Source organism: Salvelinus sp. IW2-2015, linkage group LG4q.1:29 (genome assembly GCF_002910315.2).
Source record: "Salvelinus sp. IW2-2015 linkage group LG4q.1:29, ASM291031v2, whole genome shotgun sequence".
Lineage (NCBI taxonomy): Eukaryota > Metazoa > Chordata > Actinopteri > Salmoniformes > Salmonidae > Salvelinus > Salvelinus sp. IW2-2015.
In genome coordinates, this window is record NC_036842.1 from 10,313,863 (window position 1) to 10,340,854 (window position 26,992).

A 26,992-nucleotide genomic window follows, 5' to 3' on the forward strand; every position below is an offset into this window, starting at 1 on the left:
ACTATTAACATTCCCAAACCAGAAACCGTGGACGGATGGCAGCATTCGCGCGAAACTGAAAGCGCGAACCACTGCTTTTAACCAGGAAGGTGACCGGAAACATGACCGAATAACAAACAGTGTAGCTATTCCCTCCGCAAGGCAATCAAACAAGCTAAGCGTCAGTATAGAGACAAAGTAGAGTCGCAATTCAACGGCTCAAGCACGAGGTATGTGGCAGGGTCTACAGTCAATCCGGATTACAAAAAGAAAACCAGCCCCGTCGCGGACCAGGATGTCTTGCTCCCAGACAGACTAAACAACTTCTTTGCTCGCTTTGAGGACAACACAGTGCCACGGCCCGCTACCAAAACTTGTGGACTCTCCTTCATGCAGCCGACGCGAGTAAAACCTTCAGGCTCTGATCAGGCCCTACACCCAAACAAGGGCACTGCGTTCATCCACCTCTGGCCTGCTCGCCTCCCTACCTCTGAGGAAGTACAGTTCCCGCTCAGCCCAGTCAAAACTGTTCGCTGCTCTGGCACCCCAATGGTGGACAAACTCCCTCACGACGCCAGGTCAGCGGAGTCAATCACCACCTTCCGGAGACACCTGAAACCCCACCTCTTTAAGGAATACCTAGGATAGGATAAAGTAATCCTTCTAACCCCCCCTCCCCCTTAAAAGAGTTAGATGCACTATTGTAAAGTGGTTGTTCACTGGATATCATAAGGTGAATGCACCAATTTGTAAGTCGCTCTGGATAAGAGCGTCTGCAACCCTCGCAAGGCTGCAGGCCCAGACGGCATCCCAGCCGCGTCCTCAGAGCATGCGCAGACCAGCTGGCTGGTGTGTTTATGGACATATTCAATCAATCCTTATCCCAGTCTGCTGTTCCCACATGCTTCAAGAGGGCCACCATTGTTCCTGTTCAAGAAAGCTAAGGTAACTGAGCTAAACGACTACCCCCCGTAGCACTCATTCCGTCATCATGAAGTGCTTTGAGAGACTAGTCAAGGACCATATCACCCCACCCTACCTGACACCCTAGACCCACTCCATTTCTTACCGCCACAATAGGTCCACAGACGACGCAATCGCAACCTCACTGCCCTAACCCATCTGGACAAGAGGAATACCTATGTAAGAATGCTGTTCATCGACTACAGCTCAGCATTTAACACCATAGTACCCTCCAAACTCATCATCAAGCTCGAGACCCTGGGTCTCGACCCACCCTGTGCAACTGTGTACTGGACTTCCTGACAGGCTGCCCCAGGTGGTGAGGGTAGATAACATCATCTCCACCCCGCTGATCCTCAACACTGGGCCACACAAGGGTGCGTTCTGAGCCCTCTCTGTACTCCCTGTTCACCACGACTGCGTGGCCATACACGCCTCCAACTCAATCATCAAGTTTGCAGCCGACACTACAGTGGTAGGCTTGATTACCAACAACGACGAGACGGCCTACAGGGAGGAGGTGAGGGCCCTCGGAGTGTGGTGTCAGGAAAATAACCTCACACTCAACAAAACAAAGGAGATGATCGTGGACTTCAGGAAACAGCAGAGGGAGCACCCCCTATCCACATCGACGGGACAGTAGTGGAGAGGGTAGTAGGTTAAGTTCCTCGGCGTACACATCACGGACAAACTGAATTGGTCACCCACACAGACAGCGCGGTGAAGAAGGCACCACTCAGCAGTGCCTCTTCAACCTCAGGAGGCTGAAGAAATTCGTCTGTTCACCAAAAGCACTCAAACTTTTACAGATGCACAATTGAGAGCATCCTGTCGGGCTGTATCACCGCCTGGTACGGCAACTGCTCCGCCCACAACCGTAAGGCTCTCCAGAGGGTAGTGAGGTCTGCACAACGCATCACCGGGGGCAAACTACCTGCCCTCCAGGACACCTCACCACCCGATGTCACAGGAAGGCCATAAAGATCATCAAGGACAACAACCACCTGAGCCACTGCCTGTTCACCGCTATCATCCAGAAGGCGAGGTCAGTACAGGTGCATCAAAGCAGGGACGAGAGACTGAAAAACAGCTTCTATCTCAAGGCCATCAGACTGTTAAACAGCCACCACTAACATTGAGTGGCTCCTGCCAACATACTGACTCAACTCCAGCCTTTAATAATGGAAAATGTATGTAAAAAATGTATCACTAGCCACTTTAAACAATGCCACTTAACTTGTGATAGGGGGCAGCATTTTCACTTTTGGAAATGTGAACTGCCTTCTACTCTGTCCCAGATGCTAATATATGCATATTATTATTACTACTATTGGATATAAAACACTGAAGTTTCTAAAACTGTTTGAATGATGTCTGTGAGTATAACAGAACTCATATGGCCGGCAAAAAATCCAAACAGGAAGTGAGAATTCTGAGGCTGGTCGATGTTCAACTCATCGCCTATTCAATTCCCTGTAAGATATGGATCTGTTTGCACTTCCTACGCCGGATGGGAGGTGTTTCAGTCATTGGTCTGGCAGAATGCCAGTTCCTGGTCACGTGCATTCCAAACGATATTGTCTTTGCTTTCCATTACTTCTAGAGACACAAAGGAATTCTCGGTTGGAACGTTATTGGATAGTTATGATAACAACATCCTGAAGATTGATTCGCTACTTAGTTTGACCAGTTTATTCGACCTGTAATATAACTTTTTGAAGTTTTCGTCCGAGTTCGCCTGCATCTGCGCGAGCGTTTGGACATGTGCACAAACGTGCTAGCAAAAGTAGCTACTTAGACATAAGTAATGGACATTATCGAACAAACAATTTGTGGAACTAGGATTCCTGGGAGTGCATTCTGATGAAGATCATCAAAGGGAATATTTATGATGTAATTTCGTATTTCTGTTGACTCCAACATGGCGGGAAATGTTGTTATATCTGAGCGCCGTCTCAGATTATTGCATGGTGTGCTTTTTCCGTAAAGTTTTTTTGAAATCTGACACAGCGGTTGCATTAAGAACAAGTGTATCTTTAATTCTATGTAAAACATGTATCTTTCATCAAAGTGTATGATGAGTATTCCTGTTATTAGATGTGGCTCTCTGCAATTTCTCCAGATATTTGAGGCATTTCTGAACATGGCGCAATGCAAACTAAGAGTTTTGGATATAAATATGCACATTATCGAACAAAACTACATGTATTGTGTAACATGATGTCCTATGAGTGTCATCTGATGAAGATCATCAAAGGTTAGTGATTCATTTTATCTCTATTTCTGCTTTTTGTGACTCCTATCTTTGGCTGGGAAAATGGCTGTGTTTTTCTGTTTTCCAAACATAATCGTTTGGTGTGCTTTCGCCGTAAATCCTTTTTGAAATCAGACATGTTGGCTGGATTCACAACATGTGTAGCTTTAATTTGGTGTCTTTCATGTGTGATTTCATGAAAGATTGATTGTTCTAGTAATATATTTGAATTTGGCGCACTGCATTTTTTCTGGCTTTTGGCCAAGTGGGACGTTAGCGTCAAACTTTTTACAGTATCCCAGAGAAGTTAATATAATGTTTACATACCCTACATTACTCATCTCATATGTATATACTGTACTCTATACCATCTACTGCATCTTGCCATCTGTATGTAATACATGTATCACTAGCCACTTTAAACAATGCCACTTTTATATGTTTACATACCCTACATTACTCATCTCATAAGTATATACTGTACTCTATGCCATCTACTGCATCTTGCCTATGCCGTTCTGTACCATCACGCATTCATATATTTTTATGTACATATTCTTCATCCCTTTACACTTGTGTGTATAAGGTAGTTGTTGTGAAATTGTTAGGTTAGATTACTCGTTGGTTATTACTGCATTGTCGGAACTAGAAGCACAAGCATTTCACTACACTCGCATTAACATCTGCTAACCATGTGTATGTGACAAATATTTTTATTTATTTGATATGTTCCGGGACTCTCCCGATGGCATTGAGGAGTACACTATATCAGTCATTGGCTTCATCAATAAGATGATCGATGACGTCGTTCCCACAGTGACTGTACGTACATACCTCAATCAGAAGCCACAGATTACAGGCAACATCCACACTGAGCTAAAAGGTAGAGCTGCCGCTTTCAAGGAGCGGGACTCTAACCCGGAAACTTATAAGAAATCCCGCTATGCCCTCCGAAGAACCATCTAACAGGCAAAGCATCAATACAGGACTAAGATTGAATTGTACTACAACGGCTCCAACGCTCGTCGGATGTGGCAGGGCTTGCAAACTATTAGACTACAAAAGGGAAGCACAGCTGCGAGCTGCCCAGTGACATGCACCTACCAGACGAGCTAAATTACTTCTACGCTCGCATCAGCTGTTCCAGACGACTGTGACCACGCTCGCCGTAGCCGATGTGAGTAAGACCTTTAAACAGGTCAACATTCACAAGGCCGCAGGGCCAGATGGATTACCAGGACGTGTACTCCGAGCATGCGCTCACCTACTGGCAAATATCTTCACTGACATTTTCAAACTCTCTCTGTCCCAAGACTGTAATACCAACATGTTTCAAGCAGATCACCATAGTCCCTATGCCCAAGAACACTAAGGTAACCTGCCTAAATGACTACCGACCCATAGCACTCACATCTGTAGCCATGAAGTGCTTTGAAAGGCTGGTCATGGCTCATATCAACACCATCATCCTGGAAAAACTAGACCCCTTCCAATTTGCATACCGCTCCAACAGATGATGCCATCTCAATTGCACTCCACACTGCCCTTTCACACCTGGACAAAAGGAACACCTATGTGAGAATGCTATTCATTGCTCAGCGTTCAACACCATAGTGCCCTCAAAGCTCATCACTAAGCTAAGGACCCTGGAACTAGAGGTCGACCGATTAATCGGAAGCCGATTACAAGTTTTCATAACAAAATCGGAAATCGGTAATTTTGGACGCCGATTTTTATTTATTATTTTTACACACGGTGGGTTAACTGCCTTGTTCAAGGGCAGAACGACAGATTTTTACCTTGTCAGCTCAGGGATTCAATCTTGCAACCTTACGGTTAACTAGTCCAACGCTCTAACCACCTGCCTCACGAGGAGCCCGCCTGTTATGCAGTAAGAAGCCAAGGTAAGTTGCTAGCTAGCATTAAACTTATCTTATAAAAAAACAAATCAATCAATCATAATCACTAGTTATAACTACACATGGTTGATGATATTACTAGTTTATCTAGCGTGTCCTGCGTTGCATATAATCGATGCAGTGCGCATTCACGAAAAAGCACTGTCGTTGCTCCAACGTGTACCTAACCATAAACATCAATGCCTTTCTTAAAATCAATACAGAAGTATATATTTTTAAACCTGCATATTTAGCTAAAAATAAATCCAGGTTAGCAGGCAATATTAACCATGTGAAATTGTGTCACTTCTCTTGCGTTCATTGCACGCAGAGTCAGGGTATATGCACCAGTTTGGGCCGCCTGGCTCATTGCAAACTAATTTGCCAGAATTTTACGTAATTATGACATAACATTGAAGGTTGTGCAATGTAACGGGAATATTTAGACTGATGGATGCCACCCGTTAGATAAAATACGGAACGGTTCCGTATTTCACTGAAAGAATAAATGTTTTGTTTTCGAGATGATAGTTTCCGGATTCGACCATATTAATGACCTAAGGCTCGTATTTCTGTGTGTTATTAAGTTATAATTAAGTCTACGATTTGATAGAGCAGTCTGACTGAGCGATGGTGGGCACCAGCAGGCTCGTAAGCATTCATTCAAACAGCACTTTCCTGCGTTTTGCCAGCAGCTCTGCTGTTTATGAATTCAAGCCTATCAACTCCAAGCCTATCAACTCCCGAGATTAGGCTGGTGTAACCGATGTGAAATGGCTAGCTAGTTAGTGGGGTGCGCGCTAATAGCGTTTCAAACGTCACTCGCTCTGAGACTTGGAGTAGTTGTTCACCTTGCTCTGCATGGGTAATGCTGCGTCGAGAGTGGCTGTTGTCGATGTGTTCCTGGTTCGAGCCCAGGTAGGAGCGAGGAGAGGGACGGAAGCTATACTGTTACACTGGCAATACTAAAGTGCCTATAAGAACATCCAATAGTCAAAGGTATATGAAATACAAATGGTATAGAGAGAAATAGTCCTATAATTCCTATAATAACTACAACCAAAAACGTATTACCTGGGAATATTGAAGACTCCTGTTAAAAAGGAACCACCAGCTTTCATATGTTCTCATGTTCTGAGCAAGGAACTTAAACATGAGCTTTCTTACATGGTACATATTGCACTTTTACTTTCTTCTCCAACACTTTCTTTTTGCATTATTTAAACCAAATTGAACATGTTTCATTATTTATTTGAGGCTAAATTGATTTTATTGATGTATTATATTAAGTTAAAATAAGTGTTTATTCAGTATTGTTGTAATTTACATTATTACAAAGACATTTTTTAAATCGGCATCGGCTTTTTTTGTCCTCCAATAATCGGTATCGGCGTTGAAAAATCATATTCGGTCGACCTCTACCTGGGACTAAACACCTCCCTCTGAAACTGGATCCTGGACTTCCTGACGGGCCTCCCCCAGTTGGTAAGGGTAGGTAACACAGCCGCCACGCTGATCCTCAACACGGGGGCCCCTCAGGGGTGTGTGCTCAGTCCCCTCCTGTACTCCCTGTTCACTGATGACTTCATGGCCAGGCACGACTCCAACACCATCATTAAGTTTGCAGATGACACAACAGTGTTAGGCCTGATCACCGACAACGATGAGACAGCCTATAGGGTGGAGGTCAGAGACATGGCTGTGTGGTGCCAGGACAACCTCTCCCTCAACGTGATCAACACAAAGGAGATGATTGTGGACTACAGGAAAAGGAGGACCGAGCACAACCTCATTCACATCGACGGGGTTGTAGTGGAGCAGGTTGACAGCTTCACGTTCCTTGGTGTTCACATAACTAACAAACTATCATGGTCCAAGCACATCAACAGTCGTGAAGAGGGCACGACAACGCCTCTTCCCCCTCGGGAGACTGGTCCTCAGATCCTCAAAAAGTTCTACAGCTGCACCATCGAGAGCATCCTGACAGGTTGCATCACTGCCTGGTAGGCAACTGCTCGGCCTCCGACCGCAAGGTACTACAGAGGGTAGTGCGTACGGCCCAGTACATCACTGGGGCCAAGCTTCCTGCCATCCATGATCTCTATACCAGGCGGTGTCAGAGAAAGGCCCTAAAAATTGTCAGACTCCAGCCACCCTAATCGTAGACTGTTCTCTCCGCTACCGCACGGCATGTGGACTCCTGAACATCTAATCAAATGTCTACCCAGACTATTTGCATTACCCCCCCCCCCCCTTTTACACTGCTGCTACTGTTATTATCTACGCATAGTCACTTTAATAACTCCACCTACATGTACATATTAACTCAATTACCTCAACTAACCAGGGTAATTGATTTGATATGACTCATGAAAGAAATGAGTCAGACCTCCCAACGCAATAACTGATGTGTTGTTGTAAACCTACTGAATTTGAACTACGACCCACAAACACAAAGCTGAGATAATGGCAGAGCTACTACTGTAATGTTTGTGTTGTAATAATATCCTATGATAACTATCCAGTCCTGACATACCATTACGTTTTCACCAGCGCATCCAGCAGAGACATGCTTCTGTCAAACTTGGGTCAAGTATTTCCAGCTCTCCGGGAATGTACCTTAAGTGTTCAAGGGACACAACAAACAGCTGTACCGTATGTATGACTGGAATACAGTTGCTCAAACAATTTTCTGTCTAAATTCAGCTCACAGTTAGCCAACACTGATCATGAAGAGAGACATATTTTCTGAGGCAAACAGCACCAGGCCTAAATAATTGTGGTATTTTCAGGGTGATTTATCATGACAGTAGACTTGCCTGTATCTCAACAACCTCAGAGTGTCCTCTGTCCTACAGTTCAACTGGCCCACATACAGTTGAGGTCAGAAGTTTACATACACTTAGGTTGGAGTCATTAAAACGTGTTTTTCAACCACTCCACAAATTTCTTGTTAACAAACTATAGTTTTGTTAAGTCGGTTAGGACATACTGTGCCTTTAAACAGCTTGGAAAATTCCTGAAAATTATGTCATGGCTTTAGAAGCTTCTGTTAGGCTAATTGACATCATTTGAGTCAATTGTAGGTGTACCTGTGGATGCATTTCAAAGCCAACCTTCAAATTCAGTGCCAGTTTGCTTGACATCATGGGAAAATCAAAAGAAAAATCAGCCAAGACCTCAGAAAAAAAATTGTAGACCTCCACAAGTCTGGTTCATCCTTGGAAGCAATTTCCAAACACCTGAAGGTACCACGTTCATCTGTACAAACAATAGTACGCCGTCATACTGCTCAGGAAGGAGATGCGTTCTCTCTCCTAGAGATGAACGTACTTTGGTGCGAGAAGTGCAAATCAATCCCAGAACAACAGCAAAGGACCTTGTGAAGATGCTGGAGGAAACCGGTACAAAAGTATCAATATCCACAGTAAAACGAGTCCTATATCGACATAACCTGAAAGGCCACTCAGCAAGGAAGAAGCCACAGCTCCAAAACAGCCATAAAAAAGCCAGACTATGGTTTGCAACTGCACATGGGGAGAAAGATCGTACTTTTTGGAGAAATGTCCTCTGTTCTGATGAAACAAAAATATAACTGTTTGGCCATAATGACCATCGTTAGGTTTGGAGGAAAAAGTGGGATGCTTGCAAGCCAAAGAACACCATCCCAAACGTGAAGCAAGGGGGTGGTAGCATCATGTTGTGGGGGTGCTTTGCTACAGGAGGGACTGGTGCACTTCACAAAATAGATGGCATCATGAGGGAGGAAAAGTATGTGGATATATTGAAGCAAGACAGTCAGGAAGTTAAAGTTTGGTCACAAATAGGTCTTCCAAATGGACAATGACCCCCAAGCATACTTCCAAAGTTGTGGCAAAATGGCTTAAGGACAACAAAGTCAAGGTATTGGAGTGGCCATCACCAAGCCCTGACCTCAAACCCATAGATAATTAGTGGGCAGAACTGAAAAGGCGTGTGCGAGCAAGAGGCCTACGAACCTGACTCAGTTACACCAGCTCTGTCAGGAAGAATGGGCCACAATTCACCCAACTTATTGTGGGAAGCTTGTGGAAGGCTACCCAAAACATTTGGCCCAGGTTAAACACTTTAAAAAGGCAATGCTACCAAATACTAATTGAGTGTATGTAAACTTCTGACCCACTGGGAATGTGATGAAAGAAATAAAAGCTGAACTAAATCATTCTCTCTACTATTGTTCTGACATTTCACATTCTTAAAGTAAAGTGGTGATCCTAACTGACCTAAGACAGGGAATTTTACTAGGATTAAATGCCAGGAATTGTGAAAAACAGATTAAATGTATTTGGCTAAGGTGTATGTAAACTTCCGACTTCAACTAAATGTCCCTCATCAGCAGCCTACCATTTGACCCCTCACAGAGAACAGTGACGGAAATCTACACTAGTACAGGGAAAGAGAGCTCGGCTTGCCTGTACATAGTCTGATCAGTTCAGGTTCTTCCTGAGTAAAGACAGTGTCGCTCGTACAGTCAGGACCTCAGGATGTTTGGATGCCAGAGTACTGGCATACTCTGACCTTTGAGTTTCTAGTAAACAGATCAGACATCTTGGACAGTAGAGTAGACACAGCGCTCAGGTTGCCACCAGTGCAGCATCAGACCACGTGGTAGTGCCCAGGGCAGGCAGAGAGAGAGCAGTGAGTCAGTGGTAGACATAGGGCAGAGAGAGGCAGCTGCTCTGAGTTCAGATCCAGAGGCCAGCAGCTCAGTCAGAGGATTAACACCACAGTGTGTTAAAACAACAGTCAGGCCAAGCACATCACATGAAGCAGCCGGTCATGATCAACAAACATGGCCAGAGACAACTCACTCTGTCTCACTGACACAGACCGACATATAGCAGTGCTACATATACCCAAACACACACACAGTTCGGTTTTCCACGACACCCAAACACACACAGAGTTCAGCAGCCATCTGGTGGTCAGATGCAGTTGAGTCAGGGCTGGTTGCGAATGAGATTTCCACACAGGCAGCTGTCTGCTCTGCCCACTCTGTGCTGTGCAGGTGAGAAGGCCCAGGACGAGGCCCAAACAGAACGCCATTTAAAAATGTCCTAACGAAAACCACATTCTTTCTACTTTAAGTAACACACATTTTGATCACCAGGGTCGTTACCTTACACGTACTGCATAACAAGGGTTTTAAATCACTTAACGTTCTGTTGTTACTAGCCTATGTCTGTGACGTCTGGTGTGGAGCATAAACTTTGGTCTTGGTAGCCTCAGCCAAGACCTACTCAGTCTCCACAACAACAAAAAAAAGCCTGCAATTTGATTGGCTTTGAGTGTTGGAGGGGCTTTCCTTGGCCAGCAAATGTAAGTGTTCCAGTTTTAGTTGCTGCATCACTTTGGACCACCACCTCGATGAGATCATCATTTGTCTGATGAGGTAACTGACTGTTTGTTTATGAACAATGCACATTGCCAGAAAGTGGGGGAGGATAATTACACATCAGAATTTGCTGCTTGGCATTCTAGTCTAGTTCTAACAAACTCCATAAATCCCAAAGGAGGGAAATATTGACCAAATCATAAAATAGTTGCTCCTATCAGTTACATAAAGCACTGTAGTCCGCTATAGAACAGGATGTGGGGTAAAACAAACACTAGAAACAAATGTAGAAACACTTCGCTGACTAGTCTGATAAGAGTCAGGGTTACACAGACAGAGGGAGTTCGTTTGGAGACATGACTATCTTAGAGGCAGCTTAACAAAGAGACGGGAAGATAACGTGACCAGTCTCTCAAACACGTTAAATTAGACTAATCCCTTTTGAACAGCGAGTGGCTCCTGCCTCCTGACACAGACAGGCCCACAGCCTGAGGAATGTGTGCCCTATTTCTCTGCCAGAGGAGATGGCACAAAAATAACCCATTCTGGCCATGCCACAGTGGGTTGCCTTGGAGACTGAGTTGGGCCTGCCTGGCAAACAGCAAGTAGGCCAGACGAGAATCTGGCAGTGTCAAAGGCAGCCTTCTGGGGTAATTTAGGCTGAAGAGGTGAAGACGGGAGAACCAGCCAGCAGCACTTGTGTGTTTAAGATGGCTGTGGTTAAAGTGGAGCTTAATCCTGGCAGGGAGAGAAGAGAGTTTAATCACAGCGGCATTATCCTGAACATGAACACATCTGCACTAAAGAGAGAGAGAGAGGAGGCAGTAACATAGGAGCCTGTCTGCATTATCATAGCCAGGGTAGCAGCATAGTGCAGACAGGCTCCCATCATAGCCAGGGCAGTAACATAGCGCAGACAGGCTCCTATCACAGCCAGGGCAGTAGCATAGCGCAGACAAGCTCCTATCACAGCCAGGGCAGTAGCATAGTGCAGACAGGCTCCTATCACAGCCAGGGCAGTAACATAGTGCAGACAGGCTCCTATCACAGCCAGGGCAGTAACATAGGGCAGACAGGCACTTATCATAACCAGGGCAGTAACATAGGGCAGACAGGCTCCTATCAACAGCCAGGGCAGTAACATAGGGCAGGACAGGCACTTATCATAACCAGGGCAGTAACATAGGGCAGACAGGCTCCTATCACAGCCAGGGCAGTAACATAGGGCAGACAGGCACTTATCATAACCAGGGCAGTAACATAGGGCAGACAGGCTCCTATCACAGCCAGGGCAGTAACATAGGGCAACAGGGCTCCTATCACAGCCAGGGCAGTAACATAGGGCAGACAGGCTCCTATCACAGCCAGGGCAGTAACATAGGGCAGACAGGCTCCTATCACAGCCAGGGCAGGATATGGAATAACTACTAGCAGACCATTATATTCTCTCCTGTATATTGTGCGCACAGAGACAGTTGCTGCTCATCTGTCCGGACAGTGGTGTGTGCATGCACGAGCGAACGTGTGTGCGTGCTGCAGGGCCAGATGTTAACATCTGGTGCATAATGAGATGATCACCCTGATGCAGCACAGCAGTCAAAAACAGCCCCACTGCCCTCCTCTCCCTTTGACACTGAAGCTGTCCAATCACATTATCAGCCCACTCACACTGATGGGCCTGGCTGGTGCGGATGACTTAAGGCCCTACATCACAATCATGTTCATTTTGAATGAGACAATCCTTGGGCTTAACTAAAGGAATGCTAATATAGAGTAATGCATATTAAACGGATATCCGTTTAAAAACACTGTGTGCTGTATATCGGGTTGTTGTAGCAAGGTCATATATGCAAACAAGAAAATTACTAAATATGGGTTTAAATGGTAACACCTGTAACACTTGGCGACTGTATAACGCAGGAAAATACACCAAGTGATGTGACTAGCAAATATGCCTCAGTCTGCCCAAAGGAAATGGGAGAGAGCAGGGGACAGTTTAATTTTTTTTTTTTTTTTTTTTAAGATTCCCTACAGCAAAATCCATGCAATTATTGTCCACTCGAGCAATATTTTTTTTCCTGTGTGTAAATGTCTTTCATAAAATCTGTCACATTCAAATGTAGCCCATATCAACACTGAAAATGGACAGTCCAGTATCCTCTTAAAAATCAGCTTGAGCATGGATACATTAAATTACACGGTAATGTCACAACATGAGAGAACCAGATACAGTTGAAGTCGGAAGTTTACATACACTTAGGTTGCTGTCATTAAAACTAGTTGTTCAACCGCTCCACAAATTTCTTGTTAACAAACTATAGTTTTGGCAAGTCGGTTATCTATTTCTTGTTAACAAACTATAGTTTTGGCAAGTCGGACATCTACTTTGTGCATGACACAAGTAATCTTTCCAACAATTGTTTACAGACAGATTATTTCACTTATAATTCACTGCATCACAATTCCAGTTGGTCAGAAGTTTACATACACTAAGTTGACTGTGCCTTTAAACAGCTTGGAAAATTCCAGAAAATTATGCTCATGGCTTAGATGCTTTTGATAGGCTAACTGACATCATTTGAGTCAATTGGGAGGTTACCTGTGGATGTATTTCAAGGCCTACCTTCAAACTCAGTGCCTCTTTGCTTGACATCATGGGAAAATCAAAAGAGATCAGCCAAGACCTCAAAAAAAAAATTGTAGACCTCACAAGTCTGGTTCATCCTTGGAAGCAATTTCCAAACGCTTGAAGGTACCACGTTCATCTGTACAAACAATAGTACGCAAGTATAAACACCATGGGACCACGCAGCCGTCATACCACTCAGGAAGGAGACGCGTTCGGTCTTCCAAAGTTAAGGTATTGGAGTGGCCATCACAAAGCCCTGACCTCAAACCCATAGATAATTTGTGGGCAGAACTGAAAAAGTGTGTGCGAGCAATGAGGCTACAAACCTGACTCAGTTACACCAGCTCTGTCCGCGAGGAATGGGCCACAATTCACCCAACTTATTGTGGGAAGCTTGTGGAAGGCTACCTTAAACATTTGACCCAAGTTAAACAATTTAAAGGCAATGCTACCAAATACTAATTGAGTGTATGCAAACTTCTGACCTACTGGGAATCTGATAAAAGAAATAAAAGCTGAAATAAATCATTCTCTCTACTATATTCTGACATTTCACGTTCTTAAAATAAAGTGGGGATCCTAACTGAACTATGACAGGGAATTTACACCAGGATTAAGTGTCAGGAATTGTGAAAAATGAGTTTAAATGTATTTGGCTAAAGTGTATGTAAACTTCCGACTTCAACTGTATTATGTCCACCAATGGTGAAAATAAACCCTATAAATACGTACACTCATTGGTTGGTTTAAAGTGGATAAATGTATCATTCCTCAGGCGGAGCTGAGTAATTGCAGCTGGCAAGGCAATCTGCCAGGGACTGAAATGATCGGAGAACAGGTTCATTCTCCTTGTTTAGCATGGTTGAATTACCAGCTAGGGGCCCCTATTGATTTTGTTAGTCTGACTCTGATATCATATTAAAAACGGCAAACATTTCTATCCACCCTATGGCAAAAGTGTAGAACTGCAGAAAAATTAGCTGTAAACCAAACATTTCTCTACACCCCATGGCAAAATGTGTGTAATTCGAAAAGAGGGGGTCACTAAAATGTTTTGCTCGCAGTGGGGGGGGGGGGGAGGATGGATAGGCAAATCCGTGAGCAACTGCGGCCCCTCATGATCAGTTCAGATTTTTTATGGCTCCTTCCCCCATCAAAGTTGTCTATCCCTGGCCTAGAGGAACATTGTGCTCAAGACGTGAACTGTCCAACGGTGACCAAAACAGCCCATTTCCACCATTGCTATCAGCTCTAGATATCTGACCACGTCAAAGGAGTGTGCGCTGACCGGAAGAAAGGCCTGAATGTGAAGAACTATAAATGAGAGTGCCCTAATTTTATTTCCAGACACCATTTCCCTTTCAAGGCAGACAATGGCCCGCCAAATGGAGAAAAAAAATAACTCTGCTCCCTTCTAGGAAACTACAAGTTTGAGCCTTGATGGCTTTGGTCAACACATTCAGGATTTTGACTGATGCTAGCGGGCAAAAGGGGAAAGCTATGCTGAAAAGGGTTTGATATAATTCAATCACACAAAACGAAGGCTGGTGACCAGGCTTGCAAAACCCATACATTATGAATACAGCAACAAAACCTGAACAGCCGATTGTTGGGGACTCGGCAGAGGCCAAGTGACCATTGACTCTGCGTTCCCACGGGATAGAAGCTATGAACCCATCCAAACCCGACAGCCACTGTCTGTCACATGTCTAAGAGATAATACAGTGGACAGGCTTACTGCACACAACTCCAGTTGGGCAGCCAACTGGTGACATAACAGGATTGACGTCCTCTCAGAGATTACTAGGCTGCGTTGAGGACAGATTTCATACAGCGCAATAAAAAACAAAACAAGTAGGTGATATTGAAAACAACATTTAGAGCAGACCAAACCATCCAAAACCCACAGCAACTCTGAAAACGAATTTAGCTCACTGGTGTCTTATCCACCTAAGTGTAGTTAGTGTGTGGTTAAGAGTACACAGGTAGGTGCGGACAGGAATAATTCCTCAGACTACAGCAAGAATTAGAATTCACAGGTAGAAAATAAAACCATTTCAGCATGAGCTGTACAGGAAGACAATCATAGGTAGGCCTATGCAGCCCTATTTAACTTCATGTAAGGTCATCAGAGGGTCACATCCATAAGACCATTTCCCATGTGATATCCACAGAGTTAAAAACAAAACAAAATACCCTTTAGGCTCACCTTCTTTCAGGTCAACGGCTCATTCACGTCACCAACACAGACATACACGACCGAGAAGAACACTTTAGGCTAACTGTACTGAACAGACAGACAATTCAGAAGGCCACAGCAGCACATCAGTCCGAGGGGCAATATGAGCTCTATCACTTTCACTTCCAGCCTTGTCCCTGAGCCGGGAAACGCAAGACATCTGAACCTCTCCCTTATAACAGAACCAGCCCCAGGTTTCCTGCCACAATCACTAATATGATAACTCTCTCCCTGCCTCAACAGTTGTGACTGGCCCACATTCACTAGATACAGCCACAAGTCAGGCCCTTCAGCAGCTTACTAAGTTTGTATTAATCAACACACTGCATTTGTAGTTTAGTCTGTGCCTCTCAGATCTCCAGTCTCCGAACCGTTCCTGAAAACAGCTCTACTTTGGTTGTTAGATTCTGGCTCATTCTTCCAGAGTTCCTTGTGCTTGGCTGTTACTGAGGTAACAATCATCACCAGCCTCTCAGTTTCCTCTTGACCCTGCAGTCAGTCCTTGGCCAGAACGTCTAAGCTGCGTCATTTCCCAGCACTTCCACCAGCGGAATGTTTTAATGGGCCAAACACACAGTCATAACCGGACAGAGAAGTTCCAGCTGAAGAGCTGCAAGAGAGACTGACAGGTTTTCAACTTTTTCCTCATTTAGACTTCATCGCCAACCCCTGTACTCAATTACTGGTAATGACAGCTCCATATTGCTCAAGACTTCGAAAGGTGGTTTGCTACATTTTTAAACAATGAAACTTAGCCGATACTACCACATAGACATCTTCTCTGTGATTCCTGTGACAGGTATCAATGTAGTGGCTCGTCTTACTTTCTCGTAAAGTTAGCCTTGGAGGCCTTTGGCTATATTTGGAGCACCCACCAGTTCTATCTCTTGGGGTAAAGCAGAATAATTTATCTTAAGTTGGCCTAAGAATTTTCCAGATATTCCCCAGGGGATCTAAATAACATTTAAGGAGTCCAATTAAATTGACCGCCATGTGGTGAGAAAACATTTACATGATTGTATGACTGATCTATGCTCCTTCTTGATACAGTATATCCATGGCTTACTGGGAGGAAGAGGATAGACTGCCTGTACCGACTGTAATAACTAGCAAGCAGGGAGCCCTATGGGCACTTACGGCTCATCGCTACTCATCCAATTCCTCAGCAAGCAGCTAGCAGTTCGTCCACAGTGAAAAGTCAGTTTTTCTTATTCACTAAAAAGTCAGAATGAAATTAAAATTATGTGGGAACATGTCCCAACAAATGTTCCAGTGAACTGAAATGTCTTCATACCGTCGTTGCTGGGCAGGTAGCCTAAAGTCGTGAGCTTTCAGTAATCTCATCTCTTTCATTTTTAGAATACAAAAGAACGATGAAATGATACAGGAAAAAGTTCAATGTAACTACTATACCTCTAAAGGTATGGGTGGATGAGGCTGTGAGGAGCTTGAGGGTAAGTGAAATGATGAATGTGTTTGGTCGTGTGTCTATGTGACTATGCGTCTGTGTTTCTGTGATAATCTAACCAACTCAGCTTTGCCTTCTAGGCCAGTCCCCTGAATGACCATTATCACTAGCAGCCTGATCCTAGCAGATCCCCTAACTGGATTAGAGGGGTTTGTCCAGTGGTACAGAGTCAAACTGGACTTGAGGATCCACACAGAGAGGGAAAGTGCTAGAGGACTCGCCTTTGACACTAAGAATCAAAGCCGGCTTTGGACACCACTCCCTAGATCTCTGCCCTTCAACAACAGATACTTTGATTATTACAGCTCAGCCTTCCAACACCACAGTACCCACCAAGCTCATCATTAAGCTCAGGCCCTGGGTTTAAACTCTACCCTGTGGAACTGGGTCCTGAACTTTCTGACGGGCCTCCCCCAGGTGAAGGTAGGAAACAACACCTCCACTACGCTGATCCTCAACACAGGGGCCCCACATGGGTGCGTGCTCAGCCCCCTCCTGTACTCCCTGTTCACCCATGACTGTGTGGCCATGCATGCCTCCAACTCAATCATCAAGTTTGCAGACGACACAACAGTAGAGACAGCCTACAGGGAGGAGGTGAGGGCCCTGGTGGAGTGGTGCCAGGAAAATAACCTCTCCCTCAACGTCAACAAAACAAAGGAGCTGATCGTTGACTTCAGGAAACAGCAGCGGGAGCACGCCCCCATCCACATGGACGGGACCACAGTGGAGAAGGTGAAAAGCTTCAAGTTCCTCATGTACACATCACTGACAATCTGAAAATGGTCCACCCACACAGACAGTGTGGTGAAGGCGCAACAGCGCTTCATCATCATTACGAGGCTGAAGAAATTCGGCTTGGCCCCAAAGACCCTCACAAACTTTTACAGATGCACAATCGAGAGCATCCTGTCGGGTTGTATCACCGCCTGGTATGGCAACTGCACGGCCCGCAAGCGCAGGGCTCTCCAGAGGATGGTGCGGTCTGCCCAAAGCATCACCGGGGGCACTGCCTGCCCTCCAGGACACCTACAGCACCAGATGTCACAGGAAGGCCAGAAAGATCATCAATTACCCGAGCCACGGCCTGTTCACCCCGCTATCATCCAGAAAGCGAGATCAGTACAGGTGCATCAAAGCTGGGACAGAGAGACTGAAAAACAGCTTCTATCTCAAGGCCATCAGACAGTTAAATAGCCATTACTAACCGGCCTCCACCCAGTATCCTGCCCTGAACTTAGTCACTGTCACTAGCCGGCTACCACCCGGTTACTCAACCCTGCACCTTAGAGGCTGATGCCCTACGTACATAGACATGGAATCATTGGTCACTTTAATGTTTACATACTGTTTTACTCATTTCATATGTATATACTGTATTCTAGGCAATGCCACTCCAACATTGCTCGTCCTAATATTTATATATTTCTTAATTCCATTGTTTTACTTCAGATGTATGTATTGTTATATACTACTGCACTGTTGGAGCTAGGTAGACAAGCATTTCGCTACATCCGCAATAACATCCGCGAAATATTTGGATGTGACCAATCAAATTTGATTTGAAAAGAGCAGATGTACACAAAATACTATCCTCTTCCTTTGAACTTGTATGATGGGCACGAATGAGCTGTGAGATAAGGCATCTTGGTAGGCACCTGAAATATATCTAATGCACTTAGCAACTTGGAATGTAAATTGCACCAAGCATGTTTAAAAGTTCACAGGTTGATTAACCAGATATATAGGCCAGTGGGCCAGCAGGTTTATTTGTTGTGCTGTTACTGTACTGAAATTCACAGAGTAGGCTTAAGCACTGGGCAGGGGAGAAGGTTGCTACACGAAGTACAGGAGAAGGGGAGACCCTGGGCGCCCAGCCAGAGATCATGCTCTGGTTTCTCACACGTCTTCCACTCAGGGTCGACTGACGGCAGCTTTGAGACGATTTTCAGGAACATGTACTGTACCCCCGCAAAAAACTCAAGAGGTCAATAACAGTTCCACCAAAACGAGGGCTATTTGAACAGTATTTTAAAAACACCATTTGTGTGGTCAGGAGCGAGTGGGCACATCAATTCTAAGGATAACCTTTGTGACTAACCCCTGTGGAACGTGAAGGATCACATCCTTTCTGCTTACAACAAGTGTCATTATCTGTCAGATCAGCAGAAGGCAACAAACGAATCTGGAAGTGTGTGGAAGAGGAAATGACAATTAACTGCACATTACTAATTACTCACTCACCATCCGCTGTCACTTTACACATACATTCAACACAAGCAAAAGCACAAACAGACTCTCACGTACACAAACACACACACAATACAAGGTTTGTGGGGGGTTGCATCGTGTAGGGGGGAAATTGGTCTGCATGGCCGAGATTTTTTTCCAGCCATATAAAGGCAGATCAGGCCATGAATAAAAAGGGGAGTACATGCCTTTGATTCAGAGATGTCAGGCCAAAACAGATGCAAGGAAAAGATTATTGCGATGGAGGTCTTCTCCCTAGATTCCACAGAAGAAAGATTATATTCAAGAGTCCTCCATGTTTAGTCTGCCGGAAAGAGAGGAGCCCCAACACTGAGTCAACAAGCTGCAGCAGCCAAAAACATGGCCATATTAGGACATATGAAAAGCTGTGCAGCTAAATGGAGGAGGAACACAGGTTGTGGAAAAAGGTAGAACATTTTCATTTCTACAAGGACAAAGCAGCGGTAAAGGGACATTCTATAGGAGTTGAATCACCAATGTTTTTACAGAAGAGCAAACCTATAGCTACCATTGAGTTGCTCCAGTGAACACAACAAGAGGGCACATTCCCATGGAAACAGGCAGGTGCAGCTGAGAGCCAGTCACCTGCAAAGTAACTACTTGAGTGAGTTGTTCAAGTTCAGCTATTGGCCAGTCGAAATTAAGAAGCGCACAGCTGGGGTTGGTCAGAAGAAGGCTACAGTGCACAGGGCTATTAATTTAATTCCAAATCACTAACCTGCAACACATTACATCCCCCACCCACGCAAACAAAACCGTCTCCTCCCTTCCCTCCCACCCCATTAAATTTGTCAAAGTCTCCCAAGCATGATATCACATCCAGCCTTGCTTCAATAAATACCCAAGCAGAAAGACGAGCTTGTGGTAGAGTAACTCACTCACTCCTATCTAGCAGAAATTAGAATGACGCTTGCAATGAAATGTGACAGATTTACATAAGCACGAAGCAGTCACCATATAGTTACTACTCAGTTAAATAAACTGTTGGTGTCTACAGGACAATCACCTTGCTAAACTTAATCCCTGTATGTTGTGCCTTCCGAAATGTGGCAAACTACAACAGTTCGTATGTTCCTCCTAGGTTTCTACTACAGTATATGACATTAGTCTATCTGCCAGAGAACTGCCTTATTTCGATCTACCGGCCAGTTTCTGTGCCTAGCTAAGCTCCAGTCTATTAGTATAGCAGGCGCTGGTCTGTGTCCCGGCTCCCGAGCCAGTCAGACAGACGGTTGCTCCGGAAGCCTAGGCATGCCAGTGAAACAGCTCTGAAAAAGCACGGTCTCATGTCTAATGATTCAAACCAGCCACGCCACAGACGTGAACTAATCCCCAAAAGACCGCCAAAGCCCTCCCTGGGCCAGAGAGGGAGAGGTGGATGTGGGGATTGAAGCGTGAAAACACGAGTGTGGGGAACTGACACAGAGAGAAGAAAAGAGGGAGAAATAAAATTAGGGTAGGAGGGCCAGGGATTGGGGTAGCTACCCATCCAGCCAAGACCCAGCTGTCTGCTCAATTCCAGACCTCACCTAACTTACGATATCAACAATCCTGGTTGGCGCATAGCTCCAGCACTACAGACTGCTTCAGCAGAAGATACAAACAAGATCTGCAGTATGAAAAGGCCCATTTAAAAGCACTATTTAAAAAAAGGGAAAGATATCAGTCTGGCAGATTTTCTGTCATTCATAGGAGCTGGAAAATGAGTAGGCACTCTATTCTCATACAAAAAAAAGAGTGCACTCGAGGTGGTAATACAATGACATCACAACAAAATCAATCTCATACTAGCAGCAGTAACGAGACAATGTACTGTAGGCCTACACTTCTTCCCACTGAATGCATGAAGGGAGACTTTTACTGATTTCACCATATGAGCTTGCACTGGTCTACTGATGTCTGGATGGCATTGTGCATCATAACAAAAGAGCCGACATTGGGCTTGCTCGCGCTGCATGATCCATCTACTATAGTCACATTCCAAGACAATAAAGGCAGTGTGTTGCCATGGCAACCGTCAAGTCTACACCACGTCAGAACTTGTCCATGAACTCAGCCAGAGGCCGAGAATAGACAACTCCGAGGTCAATTTGTGTATCAGAGGTGGGGCTTGAGCCCACGGAGCTCTTCCTCCCTCCCTCTTTTAGCTGAGCTAATGTCACCTACAGCGGCACTGTAGCCTTTGTGTAGCCTCCATCCCCCACTGACTGACTGAACTTAAACCTAATGAGTCATCCTCACACAAACACAGCAATAAACCCCTATTTTGATTGACTATAGCACAAGAGCAGTGAATGAGTGTACAGAACGGCTTTCACTTTCTCACTCAAACCTCCAAAGATTGTTAGACACATTCATAATAGGTCAGAACACATTACTGTTGGGTAATTCCACGGCGTGATGCTGACTCAAATCTGTTGTTATTAGCAGTTCATTATTCTCTTTCATCCATTCAAATGAATCCCAGGAGAGGAGTATGTCATGAAAAACACCTGTATCAGATGTCCCCTCCATGAGATATTTCCATAATGCCATGATGATTCTAAACCACTGGTAACTGATATACTTGAGTATAGTTTTACACTTCCAGTTGCTCTCACCACATATAACCCTCAATATTGTCATTAAAATAATGAAAATTAGGGTGGGGCAATGTAAACTAAAGTCCTTTACACATCTTTGCTAAATTAGAAGGGTGCCAATGAAAATGTGCCTACTTCTGGGAGGCTTGACAAGGGACTCGATAGAGAGAGGGATGTGATAGAGAAAGAGAGGGACAGAGAATCAAAGAGTCAGAGAGAGGAGAAAGCATATTTACCTGGGAAGGTGTGTGGGTTGGGTGACCCTCTTTTGAGGCACTTTGAACACAGAACATGAACAGTGTAGTAGAGCCCGGGCCACTCCTGCAGAAGGACATTCAGCTCCTCAACCAGTGGTGTTATAGCTTGCCAAGCAGTCCAGATATTTGGCAGGGAGGCATGACTGGCTATGGACAGTGTCTCGGACTGCTGTCTGCCCTGAGCCGGACGGTAGCTGACTACCACAGGCACTTTACCACGGTAGGCAAATATCTGGTGCCGCCCATCTGATCTCTGAACCACATGGCTGTTGATCTGCACACTGTAGCGTGCAAACAGTCCAGGTGGGAAGAGAAAGGGGAAGCTGTATTCAATCTTCAGCTGCTCCACAGAGAAGAACGGACTAGCAGCCACTGAGCTCCCGTTCACCCAGGCCTCGGCATGGGGCTCCTCATTGCTGACATAGCTGGGGAACTTGTACCAGACGGTGGCCCCGTTCAGAGGCTTGCTGCGGGGCTTGTTGATGCAGTAGCAGACCCCCATCTTCTCCAGCAGCTCCATGATGAGGTGGAGGTCCTGTTGGGTCTGGATGAGAGGTCTCAGGAGCAGCCGGATGACGTTGGAAGGCAGGAGGCCGTGGCTGAGGAAGCCCTCCACATGGTGCTGTAGATGGGTAGCCCGGAGGTCCTCTTCCTTCTCCCCCTCCATAACCACACTGGCCCTCCTTTTGTCCCCCCTCTCCCCATCTGACAGTAGCCTCTCCAGCAGCGTGGACTCATCACTCTGGAAGAAGACATTGAGGATGGCGATGAAGCGTGGCAGGTTGTGGAAGACGTACTCTTTTAGTGTCAGACTGTCCTCGAAGTAGAGTAGTTTCCCGCTCTCGTGCAGGTAGGACAGGGCACTCTGCAGGCGGTCCTCTGTGAGTCCTGCCTGGAGGCCCAAGCGGGCCGAGTCCCACCACGAGAGCCACAGGTCCTGGGGCTTAAAGTGCAGCTCCTCCAGCATCTGCCAGGACTTGGGCAGCACGCGGTGGAGGTTGGGGAAGATGTCGCGATGGTCAGCCACTGACATGAGCTTCTCCCTCAGCCTCTGGATGTTCCTCTGGCTCTCCGTGCAGCTGACACACAGGACAGGGGACAGGAGCTGCAGCCTGTGGTTCAGCATGTACTGCAGCTGGGCTTTCTTCCGCCTCAGGTTCTTGTCGGTGACGCCGTAGAAGAGGATGTGAGGGCTGGAGGTGCGGATGTTGTAGCCCTGTTCCAGGGCCTGGTCCACCTGGTGGGCGAGGGTCCGCAGGCAATGGCTGTCCCACTTCTCCTGCAGGGCAATCTGTCTGTGAATATCCAGGCTCTTCTCCTCCACCTCCATGTCTCCACACAGGTCTGTATGTGTGCCCACCATGCAGACCACAGCGTGGGGCACTTTGGCACTGAGGAGGTGGAGGAAGTACCCCACGTGGGCGTAAAAGCTCTTGGGTGAGTACGTTTTCAGATTCACAACAAGGATATACAGAGCACCGGGTGAGAGAAAAAACGGTTTGATGAGGTCATAATTTGGCTTCCCTGACAGGTCATACACTAAAAATGTAAGACTGCGATCGGCGTCCGCTACCCAGTTAGTCACATCAATCCCTTTGTTCCCCTGAGCAGAGTTGGCATCCTGCTGCTCACTCACCACACTCTGTCTGAGCCGTGTTTTCCCAGCATTTTTCATTCCCATCAGGACCAGTTTTAATCTGGGCTTCACAGCGAGCTGGGAATGTGCGAGTTCCTTTTGATAGGCAGCGATGTAGGGGATTCCTTTCATACAGACCTCATAGGGAGGCTGGATGAGGGGGTTATCCTTCACCTTCCAAATGTTTACCTTGGAGAGTTTTCCAAAGTTATCTGGAAGTATGGCTATTTGATTACCCTGTAAAACAAGCTCTTCCAATCTCTCTAGCTCCACAATAGAGTCAGGCAGATAAGTAATCTTATTATTGTCCAACCAGAGGTTTGCCAGCCTATGCAACTGKCCTATCTCATCTGGGACAAAAGACAGTTGATTTCTGCTCAGGTAAAGCTCATCTAGTCCTGTGATGTTCAGGATAACCTGGGGAAACTCCTCAAACTCATTAGATGAAAGATTGACCATTTTAAGTCTCTGCAGGTTGCCAAAGGAACGAGGCAGAGCTGAGAGGTTGTTACTGTCCAGCATCAGGCTCTCCAGGTTGTGCAGCTGACAGAAGGTGTCAGGTAATGAGGAGATGTGAATGCTGCTGAGCCACAGGATCTTGATGAACTGCAGCTTCATGATGTCCCCTGGTAGACACGCAAACGTATTCCCAGAGCAGTCGAGCTCCTCCAGGTCACTGAAGGCAAGAATCTCCGGGGGACACTGGTCCAGGTTGTTGTGGTCGGCATCCAGAGTACGGAGCCTCTTGAGCTGTGAGAAGGACCTGGGGAAATCACGTATGTCATTGAAGCTTATGTCCAGCTCCTCCAAGCACTGCAGTGCCCCAATCTGTGACGGCAGGTACTGGATMTTGTTGTGACTGATGCAGAGCTTTTTCAGCCCCTTCAGCAGGCCTATATCCTCAGAGAAGTGGCTCAAGCAGTTGTGGCTCATGTCCAGCTCCACAAGTTGACCTAGTTCAAACACCACAAAAGGAACTGTGACAAATTTGTTCCTGCGGAGGATAAGGATACGCAGGTTTGTGAGGGTAGCCCCCAATCCTTCTGGTAGCTCGTGCAGCGAGTTATTGCCCAGATTGAGCACCTCTATCTCGCTTATATTTTCAGGTAGAATTATCCTCTCCCTGTCTTTGGAGCAGATAGTGAGCTGACGCAGGTTGCTTCGCAGCTTCCTAGAGCGGACAGCAGCATCTCTCCACAGCGTAGCCGTTTTGAGATTGTTCTCCTTGTCCTCCATGGCTTTGCAGACCGACCCCTCCTTGTTATCCTGGTCGCATGGTGGTCTAGGTGCTTGTTTCATCGTTTATTGTTCTTATCATCAACAATACAAACAACGGGGAAAACGWCAACTCCATTTCGAGTAGGAGCAAGAAAACATGCTTTTCAATCMTATCAAGACGATTGGACCTGGGCAGCAGCGCTTCACGCATCTTTTATCTACGGCCGCGAACCACACAATGAAAAGGGAAACCTACCGCAATTTCAAGTCTATTTTAAAACCCATGCGTTTCGGCTGGCCACTCCATAGCATTATCTGGTATCGTAGCATCCAATCGCGTCCCTTATTCAAACAAACAATTCATGAAATCAAACAACGGGAACGGTCACTCCTTTTGTCTCGCTAGTTGCTACTCTCTCTGCCCGTGTTCTCTCGTGACTGCAGTCCTTCCTGCTCAGGGACGTGTGGAAAGAGCACCAACGCCTAGAACACACTGCGTCAGCTTTTGAGCACACCTTCTTCGTTAAGTTATTTATTCTATTGACCATGATGAGGAAAAGCTATTATTATTGCTTGGAAAGAAAATTGATAATAATAAATAAAGGAATATGTATRTTTAATCCAGAGAAGACAACTGTTTTCCATTTTATTTAGATATATTTTCCCCACCAACTGATGAGTTGAAAAAGTTGAATTAATGATTCTATATTGAGCTCATTTTCCACATAATTATTCTGGTCATAGATGGGATATAAAATGCTTATAAGAAATACAGACCAAATAGTACAGAATTAAGTTTCTGGAATGTTATTTTTATCAAGCACCATATTTAATGTCCCCCTTCCAAAGGTATTTTTTAGTAGCAGACACTGAAACGTACATGATGTAATGAGTTCTAGGCATCGTAAGGAAAGGTTCGTAAGCAAGCATTTCACTTTAMAGTCTACACCAGTTGTATTCGGCGCATGTGATAAATAACATTTGATTTGATGTCTCATTGGGGGCAAATACAAAACACTGTACCACTTGCTCTTGGTATACGTTGACGGGAAACTGCGTGTTCTTTGTACSGTGAGTTACATGTGATTTGTCTCCATCTAACGGATATGATGTGAATGCACGGGGTTTGGTAAAACCATTACGTCACCATATCACATTGGATTATGTGTTGAAATTAGACATTTTTATTTTACCTTTATTKAACTAGGCAAGTCAGTTAAGAACACATTCTCGTGCCTTAGACCGCTGCACCACTCGGGAGCCCAAAGTTGAAATTTGATTGGATTTGTACACAACATAAMAAGGGCATAATGCTTTTCTCGTGAAACCGATACCATGATGCACAGAAATGTTAGGAATGTTAGATGTTGTACCATTTGTAAATTATATTTTATGCAAATGCGATGCTAGTTTGTATTGCAATTGTCCTTCTCCCTCTTTTGGCATTGGAACTGTACATTGAACAGTCATGAGTCCATGAAGTTCAAACTGATTAAAAAAYGCAGCACAAACAAAAACCGAGATAAACGATACATGTTAAGGACCAGTGGTGTAAAGTACYTAAGTAAAAATACTTTARAGTACAGCATAAGTMGTTTTGGGAGTATCTGTACTTTACTATTTATATTTTTAACAACTTTTACTTCACTAAATTCCTAAAGAAAATGATGCACTTTTTACTCCATACATTTTCCCTGACACCCAAATGTACTCGTTACATTTTGAATGCTTGGCAGGACAAGAAAATGGTCCAATTCACACACTTATCAAGAGAACATCCCTGGTCATCCCTATTGCCTCTGATCTGGCGGACTCATTAAACACAAACGCTCGTTTTAAAAAGATGTCTGAGTGTTGGTGTGCCCGACTATCCGTAAATAAAAATAAAAAAATTAAATGGTGCATTTGGCTACCCTCACAAATAAGACATTTGAAATGATTTATACTTTTAACTACTTAAGTATATGTTAGCAATTACATTTACTTTTATGCTTAAGTATATTTAAAACGAAATAATTTCACTCAAGTAGTATTTCACTGGGTGACTTTCACTTGAGTCATTTTCTATTAAAAAGGTATCTTTACTTTTCTTAAGTATGACAATTGGGTATTTYTCCCACAAAAGCCATTTAAAATATTCATCCCCCCAGAAAGTAAAGAAAACAAGCTAAAACGAAGGAAATATTTATTAGTATTAAACGAGAAATGGTTTAAGACAATAGCT

The 26,992-nt window shown here is 45.0% G+C and overlaps 1 protein-coding gene across 1 annotated transcript in view; it reads right to left on the reverse strand.

The window, feature by feature from the left end:
- The window catches only part of LOC111961408 (malignant fibrous histiocytoma-amplified sequence 1 homolog), a 33,213-nt gene extending 8,011 nt beyond the window's left edge, over positions 1-25,202 (reverse strand). The window contains exon 1 of the mRNA XM_023983649.2: positions 21,894-25,202. Within this exon, the coding sequence (XP_023839417.1) occupies positions 21,894-24,849 (2,956 nt within the window). The 5' untranslated portion in view covers positions 24,850-25,202. The remainder of the gene's footprint in view (positions 1-21,893) is intronic.
- Positions 25,203-26,992: the final 1,790 nt, after the last annotated feature.